The sequence below is a fragment of the Mus caroli genome, chromosome 7, assembly GCF_900094665.2.
Source record: "Mus caroli chromosome 7, CAROLI_EIJ_v1.1, whole genome shotgun sequence".
NCBI lineage: Eukaryota > Metazoa > Chordata > Mammalia > Rodentia > Muridae > Mus > Mus caroli.
Genome location: NC_034576.1, coordinates 82,430,291 through 82,446,990, shown reverse-complemented (window position 1 = coordinate 82,446,990; position 16,700 = coordinate 82,430,291). Strand labels below are relative to the sequence as shown.

General features: G+C 47.0%; 1 protein-coding gene across 1 annotated transcript in view; it reads left to right on the top strand.

Moving 5' to 3' along the window:
- LOC110297849 (AP-3 complex subunit sigma-2) overlaps positions 1–15,799 on the top strand; it is a 43,542-nt gene extending 27,743 nt beyond the window's left edge. Inside the window, exons 5-6 of the mRNA XM_021166886.2 lie at positions 11,214–11,321; positions 13,057–15,799. Of these exons, the coding sequence (XP_021022545.1) occupies positions 11,214–11,321; positions 13,057–13,185 (237 nt within the window). The 3' untranslated portion in view covers positions 13,186–15,799. The remainder of the gene's footprint in view (positions 1–11,213; positions 11,322–13,056) is intronic.
- Positions 15,800–16,700: the final 901 nt, after the last annotated feature.

Below are 16,700 nucleotides of genomic sequence, written 5' to 3'. Positions count from 1 at the left end.
TTAGTCCACAGTTTTCCAGGGCAAGGACAAAATTCAAGAAAACAAGGTTTGGATTGTCCTCAGTGCTCAGTACCATGTGGGTTTGAGACCAGTAAGTAGTGCAAGCATTGGACGGGGGAACTGAATGGTAGGCTAGAAAGAAACAGCCTGTTAGAACTTTGGTTTTGCTTTTTCCCAGACTGGCCTCGAACTTGCAGCAGTCCTGTCTCTCAGCCTCCCAGTACTGGGATGGCAGGTGTGCACCCTGTACCTGACTTCAGCATGCAGACTCCCTCTCTTCCTCCCTCCCTCCCTCCCCTTCCTTTCTCACCTCCTCTGTTTCTTGCTGTCCTAGGATTGAGTTGGAGAGCTCACACATTCTCACAAGCACTTTATCATTGAGTTCAGCTTCATCTTTAGAACATTAAAAAATAAAAAAAGATTATTTATTTGTGTATGTGTCCATATAAGTTTATGCAGAGAGAGAGAGAGAGAGAGAGTATGTGTGTGTGTGTGTGTTATATGTGCCTTGGTTGCCGTATCAGTACAGGAATCCAAACTACAGTAAGCACTCTTAACCACAAAGCCATTTCCCCAGCCCCACAGAGCAGTTTTAGAGAGATAAATTAGGGATGTACCTCAGAGGTAGAACATTTGCTCTCATGCACAAGGCCCTTCATCTGTGAACTAAAAAAACAAAACATCCAGAGAACCCTAACTGGTAATGGGAATTGGTTTCTTTTTAGAAGTTAGAAATAAGGAGCAGTGCGCATAGTTGGCTACATCAAACGTAAGTCCTCAGAGAGCACAGATCACAAAGCCAGCCAGTGGCTCACCACTTTCACTATGGGATTTCTAGAACATGAGGGAAACACAGTTGCTCGGGGATTTCTACCCGCCCTCCCCCTCGGCACTTAGTCTCAGCCCCCTCCCTGAGCTGACATAGCATTCTGTACGGGTCATGGTACTTATCGCAATCTTCTTTTATTATAGTTAATTCTGTACAGGTTTATCTTTCCTGATTCCAAGTGCTTGAGGACATGGTCCACATCTTATCATCACCCTTCCTCCCAGCACTTAACATTATGTGATGGTAAACATATTTGAACAGATAGTGAAGCTGAGTGGATGTTTTGAGCATAACACATCCCCTATGTGCAATAGGTCTGGATGCTTAGATAAACCAAACAGCTGTTTATCTGAACTTCTAATGGCATCTCATTGTCACACTGTAGCACATTAATTGATCTTAACAGGGATGGGGTGAGGGTGCTAAACAAAACATGCTATTTCAGAGTCCGGGAGTACTTAATACACTTTCAGAAAGTTTCCATTAAAGTAACATGATGGTGACTTAAGAATCAACTCTCTCCTGCACTGCTCTATCTCCCGAGTTCCCAGGTGGAACCAAGTATGCCTTCTTCCTTATGCCCTCCACGCTGTACATTGCAGTAATCCCTATGCTGAGGGTGGAGACAAGCCCTTCCCAGGAACACTGGGTGCCAGGACCTCCAGCCCTGGTTCAGATCTCAATCAAGTCAAAGAACATTCTGCCTCTAACCCCACAGCAGTCACTACCATTTAGGGACCAACAGAGGTCAGGTCTGATTATCACACTTACTTTTGGCACAGAATCACAAGGCAGTTCACAGGCCCAAGAAGAGCAGTGCTCTGCGTGTCTTGAGATGCTGCAAAATACTAGGTTCCAGAATGAGAGTAGGCAAGAGAGAAAAAAAGGCTCACTCCCAGGTCTCTAGGGCATAGTTTTGCCTTTGCGCTCTCCGTTTCTTTTTTATGTGGAATATATGAGAGCTAGAAACTGACCCTAAGCCAAGGTCATTTCTCTTCCCTAGTCTGTGCTGAGTCCATTCGGGTTCTCTCAGAGCACATACCATCTAGCAGACAACAAATGACCCACCCTCTCCCCCAAGAATCTCTTTCCTACTTACTCTCTGAAGACTTTTCATAGAACTTACTCAAGCAATCTAACCTGAGGGGATAGAAAATGTTATCTATCCTTGGCTTTTTTTGTAGTTACTTTTTTTTTTTATATGAGTACACTGTAGCTGTCTTCAGACACACACCAGAAGAGGGCATCAGATCTCATTACAGATGGTTGTGAGCCACCATGTGATTGCTAGGAATTGAACTCAGGACCTCTGGAAGTGCAATAGGTGCTCTTAACCGCTGAGCCATCTCTCCAGCCTCCNCCCCCCCCCCCCCGTAGTTACTTTGTAAGCTTGATTTGTAGATGATTAGGAATCCCTTGTCAAAGCATGAGTGTTGTGAACTTGGTACCCTGATTGTCAGAGTGACCCTGTTCTTTTATATTTGGTTAGTATTTTATTGATTCTATCTCATCAATGGCCAGGCAGGAGTGTGTGCCTCTGTCTTGTAAGATTTTAATCCGATGAGGAATTGAAATTACTCTAGTCTAGAGGTTTCTGTGACTGTAAGCTAAGGCTGTGGTATGGCTAATGGGCTGATAGTGTCCAAGAGATGTTACCCAGCCTCCCTGCCCCAAAGCCTCCAGGGTGGGGTCCTGCCATCCCCCCCCCATCCCCCGAGAGCTGCCCTGTGTTGTGGAGTCAGTGCTGGAGGTGTTCTGAGGCACTACATTTGGGATTGAAGCTGACTCCTCAAGCTTCACATTCTGTATTTATTGGCGAAGGTGTGTGAGGTTGACTGCTTCAGCTTTGAAGCATGGCCAAGTTCAGGTTTGAAGACCGCTCCACTAGAGGAGAAGCCTGACTTCAGGGCTTTGCCCCGCCCTTCCTCTTCCTAGACAGTTTGCTCCCAGTGGTAGTGATTGCTGACAGAGTTAGAGGCAGAATGTTCTTTGATTCATCCCAGGGATGGGAGGGACCCTTGGAGGTCTGGGCCCCGTGTCCTTGGGAAAGGCTATTGAAACTGACTTGTCTCCACCCTCAAAAACTCCACAGCCCAGGTTCTGTAACTTTGAAGTGGCATCTGTGTCCTTCCTGTTGTACTCTTGTCAATCTTGTTGAGACACTACCAGGCTCATTTTAATCTGTTTTATCTGACGTCGAGTTTCAGAGGGCCAAGTTTGGAGGCCATGCCAGATCAACAAGCTGTGTCACTTCAGCCTAGTACTGGACTCTTCTTTCCCCAGCAGCTGTGAGCTAATGCTTTGTAAGCACATTGCTCTGGGCACCCGCAGGAGACTTAACATGCAACCTCAAACGATCACATTAGACAAGAGACCTGCAGAGAACAGTACTGCAGTGCCCTGACTTAGTGTCTCAGTAAACACTCAGCCAGATCACTAGGGAGACGCTGACTCCACCAGCACAGGTCCTCAAAGTTCTTGACTTAGGTGGCCCAATCCTAGGCAGTCAGAACCCCAAACCTGGAAGAATGGTTTTGATTTTCACAGAACTATTTAGCAAGGTCACCATGCAAGACGGGTTGAAGGCTGCAAGGTGTGGGAATTGGCAAATCTCAGCAGTCGGCAGCATTACAGACCCTAGCTCTCATTTGGGAAAGTGTTTTCTTTCTACTGGGAGATAGCAACAGGTGGACAAACCTGTTCCTTTTGTGCTGAGGATCAGACCCAGGTCCTTGAGTATGCTGAGCGTATATTGGTCTACAGAGTGAGTTCCAGGATAGCCAGGGCTCTACAGAGAAACCCTGTCTCGGAAAAAAAACCAAAACAAACACAAAAAACAAAAAAAGAAAAAGAAAAACTGAGGATATACAGATATCTGAGTGGGAGTTAGCATGAGAGCAGAGAAGAGGCCTAGAAAGCAGGTCAGAGGGTCTGTATCCGAGTGGGAGTTAGAGTGAGAGCAGAGAAGAGGCCTAGAAAGCAGGTCAGAGGGTCTGTAGAGCGTCTGGCAAGCTAGCTAAAAATCACTCCTACTTTTGGCAATTGTGAGATAGAGGTTTCAAGAGAAAAAAATTTAAGTTGTGTAGAACTATAAATACCAGTTTTCACTCATTAAAGTGTGGCCATAGATTTATGTCAATCAAACTCAGGAAACCCCAGCTGCTCCCTGCTGCTGTACAAACTCTAGGATTTCAGATGCATCTCTCACCTACATCCTCATATGAGATTGTCCCCTTGGAACCTTGGGGCCGTCTTACACCTTATGTTCAGGTAAACTCCTCTCCCTCTTGTGAGTATCTCTAGGTCAGAGGAACTTAGAAATCACATGACACTTCTCACTTAAACTCCAAGAAGCACTTCTGAGTCGATTTGATAATATCATAGTGATAAATAAATGCTCATTGGGCTGACAGAAGACTATTTAGTGATGATTTGTGCTCAAAGTGCACACTGATTGCTTCCCTCTAGTCTCATCTTTTCTTGTTTGCTTTTTATTTTTGCGATTATAATTTCTCCCTTCCCTTTCTTCTCTTTAAAACCTTCCATTTACCCTTCCCCCACTCTACTTCAAGTTCCTGGCCTCTTCTTTCAATAGTTGTTATTGTGTGCATGTACGCATCTGTATGTACACATACCCAAATAGAACTGCTCAGTCTGTGCAACGTGACTTGTGTTCTCTCGTGTTCTCACTACTGATCATTTGGCACTGGACAAGCAACGGGTGTGCCCTTTGCCGGGGAAAACCACTGTTCCTCCGTTGTCTATACTTCTTTGTGAAAGGCGGGGATCTTGTGGGTTTTTTTCACATTCAGTTTGTCAGTCCATTGGTCTCATCCTTGTTCAGCTCACATTTGGGCAGTCATGTTGGTAAGACTTTATGGGTGTGGCTTCTGACATTACTAAGGGACACAGTATCACACCAAACTCTCCATGGTCCTATCATTTTGAATGCCATCTACATGACTCAGGTGCAGGCTTCTTCTCCTCCCAGCCTTCTTTCATTGGGGCGGTGCTTTGACTCCCAGTGTTCTCTCAGGTATTTACCTAGACTGCTGCTGCCAACCTCCAGGGCAGCCCATCAGCCCCCGCCTGGCCTCTCACAGAGGCCTTCTTTGTGCTCTGCCCATATCTTCAATTCGGCAGGTGCCCGGGTCAGTTTCGTTTCTTGGCTGCGTGCTTCCCACACCTGTGTTTGGCGGCCTCCAGCATCTTAGCTCGCTCTTATCCACTCAGATAAGTTTTACTACCTCTGATTTAGAATTCCTGACTGGCATGCAAGGTTACCGTGGGCTACTGTTCCTTCATCCTACAAGTCCTTCGGTCCGTGGAGCCGTGCACTTAGCAAAGGGTGCTTGTGGTGTTCTCGTGAATATTATAGTGATGGAATTTAATCACATATACACAGCAAGCCAAGAATGAGAAGAAAGAGTGAACATTAAACGGTAGAAAGATGTAGTGGCATATGCCTTTAATCCTAGCATGCTGGGCAGCAGAGGCAGATGGATTTCTGTGAGTTTAGGACTAGTCTGGTCTACAGAGAGTTCAAGGACAGCTGGGTCTACACAAAGAGACCCTACTTCAAATAAAAGAAAAGAAAGGCATTTGGAAGGATTCTCTACTTCCTGTCACATCACAGGTGCTGGGGTTTTCCTTCTGTGGGGGATGCAGGGAGTTCCTTTTTACATAATTTCATACATATGTGAAATATACTTTGATCATATTCACCTTTCATTATCCTCCTTTATCCCCCACTCCTGGTGAACACCACATTCTTCCCAACAACCCCTCCCCCAAAAAATAGTACAGGAGAGACTCTTGGCTTTCGAAGCAGGGTCTCACTCTGACCTAGGCTGGTCTAGAACTCATGATCTTCCTGACTCCTCCTCTGGGTACGAGGATTGTGGGCACCAGCCTGGCAGGTTTTCTTCTAGAGCAGTGGAATGATAAGGGTGCCTTCTGGGTGAGTTGTGTGAGCTAATGGCGTAGAACTAATAGTCCAGGAGAGATGTTGGCTGTAACTGGTGGCTCCTGGAGTTTGTTTGTAGCAAATGAGAGTAGGTTTGGACTTGAGAGAAAATCATATTAAAAAGCCTAACAAGCGTATCAGGAGTGTTACTGTGCTGTCTGTGGACTGTTGAAGGTGATGTGACCTCTTGGTCTCTCCCCAGCTCCCTCCCTTTTCTTCCTGGTCCTTGCTTGTTTTCATTATTGAGACATGGAACCCAGAAGCTGATCCCACTCACGGCTGATGTTTTCTTTATGCTGTAGTCTTTCTGAGTGGCCTCTTGATTGCCACATGTATTCTGGATTCCTCAAGAAAGACTCAGGAGTGATCATCCAGGCATAAAATCCATGGGTGTGTCCAGGAGGATGGGACTGTTCTCTGCTAGCGTTAAGTATTAGCTTTGCTTTGGGTTTAGAGACTGGCTTCAAACTCCCTGTAGAGCTGAGGATGACCTTGGACTTCGGGTCCTCCTGCTTCTACCTCCCAGATGCTGGGTCATAAGCATGCACCAGCACACCTGCCTTATGCAGTACTGGGCCTGGGTCCCAGGGCCTCCGTGCCGGGCAAGCACTCACTGCCCAGCCCTCCCTCCACCCCTAATTGTTTCATTCAGTTTTCTCTTACTGCTTGCCTTTTGCTCTTTATGTTTTAGTGATGTCCCTTGATTTGTATTTTCTATTTTTACCTTCAATCCTGTAGTTTCTTTTTCCTTCTACTTTGTCCCCGAGTCCCGCTGTGACATACTTTCTCGTCTTCTAGTCTCCCTCTGTTGTAAGCTCTAGACTTCCTACTTGGAGTTCTTGCTTCATAGACACAACTGTTTCTCCTCCCTCAACTTCTTGAATAGCTGAGATTTTAAGTATGTACCACCATGCTCCCGAAAATACATGATTAAATTGTACTTTGCTTTGTCTGCAGTGCTGGACTCAGATCAGGGTCTGTGTGTGCTCCTGCTGTCCTGCTGTCCTGCTGAGCTGTCTTCTGTCTGTCTGTCTTTTCTTGGCTGACACTCTGTGCTGTGGCTATGCTCCCAGCATCAGGGTTCTGCTCGGAGATCTTAGTCTAATGTTCGGTTTTCCGGCTTCCTAATTTTCTTTGTTGTTTCATTATTTCACTGCTGTGTAGACTTCTCTTTATAAACATCTTTAAATGGGTTTGCTTTTTCGGTGCCAGCTATTTTTAGGAGTTTTGTTGGGGGAGGGTATTCTAAGCTGGGCTTTGTTACTCCTGTGTTAGAGAGTTGTAGGTGAAGTCGGTTAACGTTATTTCTAGGCAGCTAACAAAGCTAAGCACCCATGAGGAGGAAGGCTTCCCCAGTGTGAAGGCATTTTCTGCTGCCACAGGGACCTCTTCTGTGAGGCACAGACAGCAGGCTTCTTGTGTATTGTTTTAATGTGGTCCCAACTCTAGGCCTTCCATCAGCAAAGACTTCCTTTGGTGTGTGCTTGGCCTTCAGGGAGTGTAGCTTTACAGGCCTTCTGAGGTCACTAGCTCCCATTTTCTCTGGCACATCTTTTCCTTCTGTGAATCAAAGGGAGCTTTGCCTGAGCTCCCTGCTCTGATCTCTTTGCCATCGTTTGGGGGTCTGGGATTTGTGTTTCCTTCTGGTCTTGTTGAAAATGGGTTTGCAGTTTCATTTCTCCCTGTTATATTTAGAACACACTTGAATGGCTTTTGGGAATTCTGTCTTTTTGTTCAAATTAGAAGTTCTCGCCAGGTAGTGATAGTGCATAGTGGTGGTGCACACCTTTGGTTAGGAGGCAGAGGCAGATGAATCTCTGAGTTTAAGGCCAGCCTGGTCTACAGAGCGAGTTCCAGGACAGCCAGGGCTACACAGAGAAACCCTGTCTCAAAAATAAAACAAAAGTTCTTAATATTTTTTTCCTATCTTCTGATTCCCATAACATTACAAATTTGGCCTTTGGCTATATTTTGTTCATAAAGCCTCTGCAGTCACACTTTCCTCTGTCCTGAATCCCAAGGAGGAAGCCCATGGAGGAAGATGTGGGTTACTCTCCATTGTACATTGTTTGGGATCCTGAGGTGATACACTGCAGAGTTCCCACTGGAGCTGCCACAATAGCCTCAAGCCTTATGGTGATACCCTGTGTACCTGAGTCATGTGGTACATGCGGTGACAGATACAGGGGTCAGCTCCGCCCTGGTTCTGGAACCCATGGCTCCTGGAGCTACAGACTCCATTGCATTTTCTCAGCTAAGAAATGAAGGAGCCATCTTACTCCGACTTCTGCTGCTGCTATGGTGAAACATCCTGGCAGAGAGCAGGTGGGGAGGCAAGGCTTACTTGGCTTACATTCCAGTTCTTCACCTACACAGACAGCAGAGCAGGGAGTCCACCACACTGCCTGCTTGCTCTCATGCCTCCCTCCTGTCCAGTGTAGCTCAGGACCACTGCTACCATGGGTAACGGGCTGGGTCATCCTATCTCAATTAACAGTCAAAGCAGTCATACCCATAGACAGTGCTTCTCGACCCCTTCAGGGGTTGGACAACACTTTTACAGGGTTGTGTATCAGATGTCCTATTATCAAATATTTACATTGTAGTTCATAACAGTAGCAAAATTACAGTTAGGAAGTAGCAACAAAAGTAATGTTATAGTTGGGGTCTCTGCATAGGAAGTTTGAGAACCACTGCCATCCACTAACTCAATAAAGACAGTTACTCAAGTCAGGCTCTCTTCCCAGGTGGTTCTGAGTCGTGATAAGTTGACATTCAAAACTAACCATCACGGCGACCAAACTCAAATAAGTGTCGTAAAATTAACCCAAGTCCTATGAAGCACTTGACACATAGTTGATACTCAGCAAAAGCATTGCTTTGCACCAATGAAGAAGAGGTGGGTTAAGCAGAAAATGGTGGAGCACTGAGAGTGCTTGACTGCAGATAGGGCTCTGCCTGTGTTTAGGAGTCAGGGTTTGCCAGCCTTACCACTGGCAACTTTGCAGGACAGTAGCATTGAGTTCATTACATTAGTGTGCAGCCATTACCACTGTCCATCTGCAGAGGTCTTTGTCCACCTCTGCACACGCTGCAGCGTACCTGCCTTCCCCCAGCCCCCATTCTGTTCTCTGTTTCTATGGATGACAGCTTTAGGTACCACATAAATGAATTTCATAGTATGTCTTTTTTGGTTTGGTTTGGTTTAGTTTGGTTTACTTTTGCTTTTTTTTTTTTTTTAAAGAATTATTTATTTTATGTATGTCCATTACAGATGGCTGTGAGCTACCATGTGGTTGCTGGGAATTGAACACAAGACCTCTGAAAGAGCAGTCAGTGCTCTTAACCACTGAGCCATCTCTCCAGCCTTTTTTTTTTTACTACTTGAAGCAGGGTTTCTCTATAGATCAGGCTGTCCTAGAAATTATTCTGTAGACCAGGCTGTCCTCAAACTCTGAGATCCAGCTGCCAGTGCCTCCTGAGTGCTGGGATGAAAGTTGTGCACCACCACACCCATTTTGTAGTATATCTTTTTGTGTTTAATTTAGTTTACTTACAACAGTTTCCTCAGGGTTTATCTGTATTGCACAGGTGTGTACATGTATAAAACTTCCTCCCTTTTAAAGACAGAATAGTAGTCTATTTTATGGACACATCATATTTTATTAATCCATTCATCTGAGAGTGGACACTTGGACTGCCCTACTTTTTGCCCATTGTGACTATTGCTGATATGCACATGGGTGTTTAAATATCTGATGTGCACGTGGGTGTATAAATGTCTCTTTGAGTCTCTGCTTTCAGTCTTTTCAGTGTGTACCGAGACACTGAATTGTTGAGTCATACGGTAGTTCTGTTTTTGCTTTCTGAGGAACTCCCATACAGTTAATACATCCAGAGGACTATTTGATAGGGAAGTGTACGCAATGGAGTTCCCCCAAGGAGTAATATGAAAACCAGTCTTGCATAACATTTTTTAAGTTGCCTAAATATGAAACTTTTACTATTAAGTTTTATTTACATATAGATATAAATTCCTGTATCCTATGGGTAATGTGTGTTGTATAGAATTTAGAAGTGAGAGGAGAGAGCAGAGAAGTGGTTATAAGTCTTAATAAACGGCTGCATGGAAGGGTTACTTCATGTGGACTCCTTCCCCAAGGCCAAAGGGCAAATCCCAGTGCCACGTGTTAGGGCTTTCTTTCAGCTTCCTGTGCTGTGGGCAGAATCTAAGAACACAGTCAAATGCATGAAAACAGGCACACACTTCTTTTCTTCAACTTTCTTGGCTCCAAAGAAAAAGTTGACACTTGACTTGAGACTGGAGGTCAGTGGTCTAAACTTGGGACACATGCATGTGTGTGTGTATACACACACACAAACAAACAGGATACCCTGCTTTAAACCCAAGCTACCCTCTCAGCCTTGTCTTTAGTCTCCCTCTTACGTGAAGCTGCTGTCTTAGCTAAGCCCAAGAGCTTTGAAACCCACCAGTCTTGCAGCTGAATTGCTTTCCCAGGGCCTTTCTGGCCTCCTGTGCACCGGCCCAATCGTTCTGCACTCACTTGATGACAGAAGGTTTAACAGAAAGTAATTACAAGACTCGTTGCTATAGTTTATTTGAAATATAAAGTGCCAGGTTGGACCTGCAAGAGTTGGCAACATCTAGTTGAGAAACAAGACAGGAGGATTATGAGCAGAGGGCCGTCCTGCACAGTTTAGCAAGAACACCGCTCGCTCGGCTGCAGGACCCTGGTTAGATGGTTGAGCTCTTGCCTACCATGCACAGTGCCCTTTGTTGAATTCCCATGACTATAAACCAGTTAGGATGGCACCCACGGCTCTCCATGGCAGCCTTTCTGTCTCCCTGTGTAGTGGTTGAATTGCCTCAGCTCCATCCTGGTAGTGCATCAAGATTTGGTTTTGCTTAGAGAATTGCCGGTTGGCTGGAAACTGTGAGCTGCACGCTAAGGAGAGTATTTAGACCATTTCAGCTGCTTAGATCTACTTAATGCCAGCCAATATGATGACAGTCTAATGGATGACAGAAAAGTGTCTCTACTTATGTGGGGCCCAGCATGTAGCAGGCACTAGCAAAGCGTTGTTTAATTCTCCATCTAGGTATCTCACCCAGCCATTTATTCCCGAGGTTTTGGAAGGAAGCTGAAGTACTGAGAAAATAATTTGCCAAAGACCACCTAGCTAACAAACAGCAGGGCTAGAATTTAAACATGAGCTGTCTGAGTTGGAAGCCTCAGCCACCACCTCATTGTCTTGAGAGAACCAAACCCTTCCGCCATTGCTGATAGAAGACCATGAAGTCTTGTGGTCTCCAGTGAGGGCCTGTCTGACCCCTCTGCTGCTGCCCCCCGGGCAAACCACTGTGCTGGGCTCTGAGTCTTGATGCCTCTCTTCTAGGTTCACTACATCCTGCAGGAGGTGGTGATGGGTGGAATGGTGTTGGAGACAAACATGAATGAAATTGTGGCTCAAATCGAAGCTCAAAACCGGCTGGAGAAGTCGGAGGTGAGGAAGTAGCTGCACTGTGTCCGACTGGGTACAGGGAGGAACATGTGTTTGTGTAGAGCATCCATAGCTTGGGTGGACTGTGTCTGCTGGGTGGCTTCTGTTCTTAGGAGGTGGTTCCCTCCTGTCTTTCTTGGTTTGTCTACACTAACATGAAGGCCAGTATAAACATTAAACAGGTAGGGCGACTTGAGATCTCTGGCTTAAAGGAAAGGCAGATGGCAGGAAGGACAGCCAGCCTCTGGAATATGATTATGACTCACATTGGCGGTGCATATGTGCATCTGTTCTCTGAGCAGCCATAGATCATGGTTAGCTCTTAGCCTCTGGAAGGTCAAGATTCTTTACTTTCAGTGAGGCTTCTTCAAAACTACAGTAATGCTGATTTAGAAATACCATACCTGGGCAGGTGGTGATGGCACACACTTTAAGTCCCACCACTGAGGAGACTTAAGCAGGTGATCTTGGAGTTTGAGGCCAGCCTGTCTACATAGTGAGTTTAGTACAGTCAGGACTACATAGAGAAACCCTGTCTCAAAAAGCAAACAGAAGAGTGTTCCTTGCCAAGCAGTGGTGGCACATGTCTTTAATCCCAGAACTCGGGAGGCTGAGGAAGGCAGATCTCTGTGAGTTTGAGGCTAGCCTGATCTACTGAGTGAGTTCCAGGATAGCTAGGGCTAAACAGAGAAACCCTGTCTCCAAAAACCAAAAAAGAGAAAAAAAGGAAAAGAAAACACCATACCTCCTTATCCTCATGTGTCTCTGAGCTTGATGGAGGAGCTCATGGTGAAGCCAGGCCAATCCTACCCTGGTCTTCGCCCACCTCAGCCCCACAGTGAGCAGGGTTAGAGGGGTACCCCTCACAGCTGCAGAAATAGTGGGATGGTGACATCTCTGAGTGTCTCCAAGGGTTTCTTTGCTTTGTGAATGGAACCTGTCTTACAAAACCAGGTGTCCTTCTTGTGAGACTGCTCATCTCGTCAGAGTTTTTCTGACCACAGCTCTGCCTGCCAGGGTTTTCTGAGCAGTGCAGGCTGGGAGGCTTCCAGGCACTGTGAGTGAGTCAGGCAAGGGGTCTGGAACCAGCAGAGGCAGACATGCAGGGGAAGGGCAGAGCTAGAGGGAGCGTCCTGAGAGCTGTGGGTTAGAACAGAGAGTGACTCCCAGGCCTGTGTCACCCCCTCCACTCCCTGCTGAGCCTGGAGGGCCTGGAGGCTGATTTTCCAAGGTTACTGCTTCCCAGCCTGTAGCCACGTGACATCCAAAGCCCATCCTTTCCAGCTCACACTAGCTGGCAGGCTGTTGTCTGAAAGCTGACATTCTTTCTCCTTCAAACGAATTTCTCTGGCTTTGCACTTTTCTGTAAGGTAGACTCTTAAGGAAAGGATTTCATTTTGTTTTGCTTTGTAAATCTAGTATCCTCAAGTCGTAGGACTTAGATAAATCATCTCTACCAAGTATTTATTGAGCAACCCATGGGCCAAGCGTGGTGTTACTTGCCATAACTATAAAAGTGCATGAAGCACAGGGCACAACACACCTTTGCAGACTCTGTAGTGGGACGGCAGCAAAGGCTGCAAGGCTGCACATAGCTAAATAGGGCTTTGTTGACACCCGTGAGGAATGAAGACTTTTGTATGTGCCATCTGGAATGCTTTAGATCTCTGTCTGTCATCTGCTTTAGGATTTAAGCAGACGACACTGGAAATCGACTAACACTCTCCCCGCTTTCCAGGGCGGCCTCTCCGCAGCCCCTGCAAGGGCCGTGTCCGCTGTGAAGAACATCAACCTCCCTGAGATCCCCAGGAACATCAACATCGGTGACCTCAACATCAAAGTCCCCAACCTGTCCCAGTTTGTGTGAAGGAGGGGGACTGGGCTGAACTGGAGTTCGAAGGATGAGCAAAGCAGTCAAGTCCAGAGGCAGAACCCCGTTGAGCCTTTAGAGTCGCACCTTGGGGCCCTGCACCTTTCCCAGAGTGGGAATGGAGTTGGGTGCACACTGCCTGGCCATCCTGCAGCTCCTGACACACGGCTGTGATAGACATCAGGGCACTAAGCCACTGCTCCTTTGCCTTCCCCACACAGCTGCCCTCAGGGCCAGGGACTGTGAACATGCCACCTGCTTCCCAGGGCCCCACCACTGGGACTGAACACATCTGACTTCCTCTCTAGCACCAAGGGCTTCTGAGATCCTATATCACTTACTGGGGAAGAGACCTGGGAGAAGGGCTTGCCTTTGAGCTGTCAGGCCTGGTAAGTGGCAGGTTAAGGCAGGGTGTACACCACCTCTGCTAGGGCCTCTATACCCTCTGTATGGTCAAGCATTGTGGTCCGCAGTTGCTGCAGAGCAGTTTCCTTACTAGTATATTCCTAGTCTTGTCGTCAGAGGCATCTGTGTGCCGGATGGTTTAAGTCACACTCTGTGTGCGTGTCACTACCACCCCACCCCCCCACACACACAGAGTTGGGTGCGACCCCCCGAACCCTCTCCCAGAGGAGAAACCAATGTCTGTAGAATGTGACGACTGAATCCTTCCTAGGTTATGACTCTTCCCAAGTTTAAAATACACTGTTCTCTTGGAAGCAGAAGGTTCAGTGCTGTGTTGTGAATGAAGAAGTCCCCACATACACACACTTGCTCAGAACCCACTAACCAGTCTCAGATTCTAGAGCCGGAAGCCTGAACTGGGTGCTATGTGGGCTGAGCTTGCAGCATGCTAGCTGTAGTGCTGTGTGCTTCCCAGCTTTAGTCCTGCAGTGAACACACTGGGCTCCCTTGGTTGACATTCTATAGCTCTGGAACCCTGCAAAGTTAGCATGTGCTGGTGTGGAGGCTGATGCACCGCCATGGGGAACTGCCCCGCGCAGGCCCCCCTCCCTCCCTCCCGATAGTGCATTTCCATGGCTTGTGATGCTGATGTCCTAGGAAACCGTGTGTCTTACCCAGTGTGTCTCAGTCCCCAGCAGGGCTTCCTGCACTGATGACGCTGATGCAGCGTCCTCTCCTCACCTTTCAGTCCTCTGTCAGAGCTGCAGTGATGGTGGGCACTTGGCTAGAGGACAGACCTGAGATCAATCCTACTGCAGTCTCTGGAAGCATCTCGTTGCTATTTTATGTTATTTTATTGCCATTTGCATACATTCATATCCTTTTACAGTGGCTGAAATCAAGCATTTGCTCTAGGGGGACATGAAGAGTCCTTTAATAGTCCTTACTAGAGACATTTTTTTAAGATTTATTTTATTTCTGGGGTGTGTTTGTCTGTCTGTCTGTCTGATGGTATGCTCTGAGGCCAGAGGAGAGTATACATGCCCTCTGAGGCTAGAGAAGGGTACGGAATTCTTTGGACCTCAAATTAACAGGAGGTTGAGAAGCCTAAAATTGTGGTGCTGGGAACCAGACTCAGGTCCTCTGCAAGAGCAGCAGTGCTCTGAACTGGAGCCACCTCTCTGGCCCCACCCATGGACATTTTACTGCCAGGTTAAGCAGACTTTTGTCACCCAGGGCTAAGGTTGGAAATGTGCCTGCCTGGCTCCAAAGCTCTTTTTTTTTTTTTTTTCCTTACTCTTCAAGATAGTCTCTCCCAGTTTTACAACCCTCTCTTTTATAGATGACAGACAGGGAAACTGAGACTTTAGGGGATTAAGCAATTCTCACAAACTAATAAAGAGAGGCTTAGTTCTCTAAGGTAGACAGATGAGAGCTGGAGGATCCTGTGTCCCTTCAGTTAATTGCCTGAGATGGAGCCACCCAGAGGGCTGTCAGGCTGAGGGTCAAAAGGGCCACAGTGCTGCTCTAAAGTGCGCGCTTGCTGTTGGCCTAAGTTGGAAGCACTTGGCTTCCCAGGTAGTTTAGATTTCAGGTGTTTGCTTGCTAGAAACTACTTGACCCAAAACTGGGGCCTGGTACTGTAGACTGCAAAAGGAAGCATCACACAACGGCTTGCACCATGTCCCCTGACATGGGCTTAGAAAACTCAATTCCTCTAGTCAAGCCAGAGGGATTAATTCATTGCTAATGACTTGCATCTAGTTTGTCTGCTATTAAGAAAGCCATTGTCTGAGATTCTCTCCCCTCTCCCCTCTCCCCTCTCCCCTCTCCCTCTCTCAAAAATGCTGAGATTACAAGTGCCCTGTGCACTTTGCTGTGACAGAGGAAGTCCTTGGTCCTTCTGGAGAGGAGTGTTCCTTTTGCTCTTGAGACATCAGTGATGCAACCAGGGGCTGGGGTTGTGTTTGCCTTGGGATCCTGGACCTGGATGGTTACACGGAGGCTTGCCTGGGTGTTCTTGCTGCCACTAGTTAACAGCTGGAACACCCCCCCCCCCCCCCCCCCCGTCTTCTGTGTAACTACTCTTGGGTCTAAACTAAGAGAGAGGCTGTCTTTGCTCCACTGTCTCTGACCATCCCTGACAGTGCTCTGTAGTGACAATTCTGGAACTTTGATTTTTTTTTTAAAGAAAGAAATAAGAATATGTTTTTGGTTTACTCTCAGGCGTGGGGTTATGGGTCTACTTCACAGCAGCTGACCATGACTTACCTTATGCTCTAGCAGGTGGTTTCTGCGATTGTGTGACATTTGGGACTTTTTAGAGGGTACATACTGCTAGGGCCCTGATAGGTGGGATCAGTGGTTGTTGGTTGTTGGGGGTGGTTGGTTGTAATTTGTTAGTAGTTTGTGTTCAAAGAAGAAACAGAAAGAAATTAGATTCTGAGATCTCTATTTCTCTCTCCCCCCCCCCATCCTCTCTCTTCTATCTAATGATAGGGGGTGAAAATGGGGGGCTAAAGGGTAGGGAAAAGAAGGACCCACAAAAGTAGCAAAGACCAGCTATAAGCGAAAAGAAACAAGAAGGAATTAGATTCAGAGATCTCTATCTCTCTCCCCTCTCTCTGTTCTCTCCTATCTAGTGATAGGGGTAAAACTGAGGGGGAGGGGGGGCGGCGTGTAAAGGGTGGGAAAAGAAGAACACAATATAGCAAGGCCCAGCTACAGTGCTTACGTGGTTGGAACATGGGCACTGACTGGCAGCCTGGCACCATGGAGGCCAGACTCTGACTGCAGTGTGGAAGATTTAAAGGACAGTCCCCACCCCTGACTTGCCAGTGTCATGCCTACTGCATGCGGCGCTGGACACATTACCTTTCCCAAGCCTGACCATGGCACCATACATGCTACACTGAGGGTAGCAAGTCTCTTAGCCCTGATGATTCATCCTCTGCCAGATGCAGAGCCAGCCCTCTCTCCCTCTCTCCCTCCCTCCCTCACCACTGCAGAGCCAGTTTAGCAATTCTTTCTGTGACCTCAGCTTCAGAAAAGAAACTAGGAGCAATGCCTCTGCCCAGGTCCCAGACACGATCCCTGGCCTGGCCTGT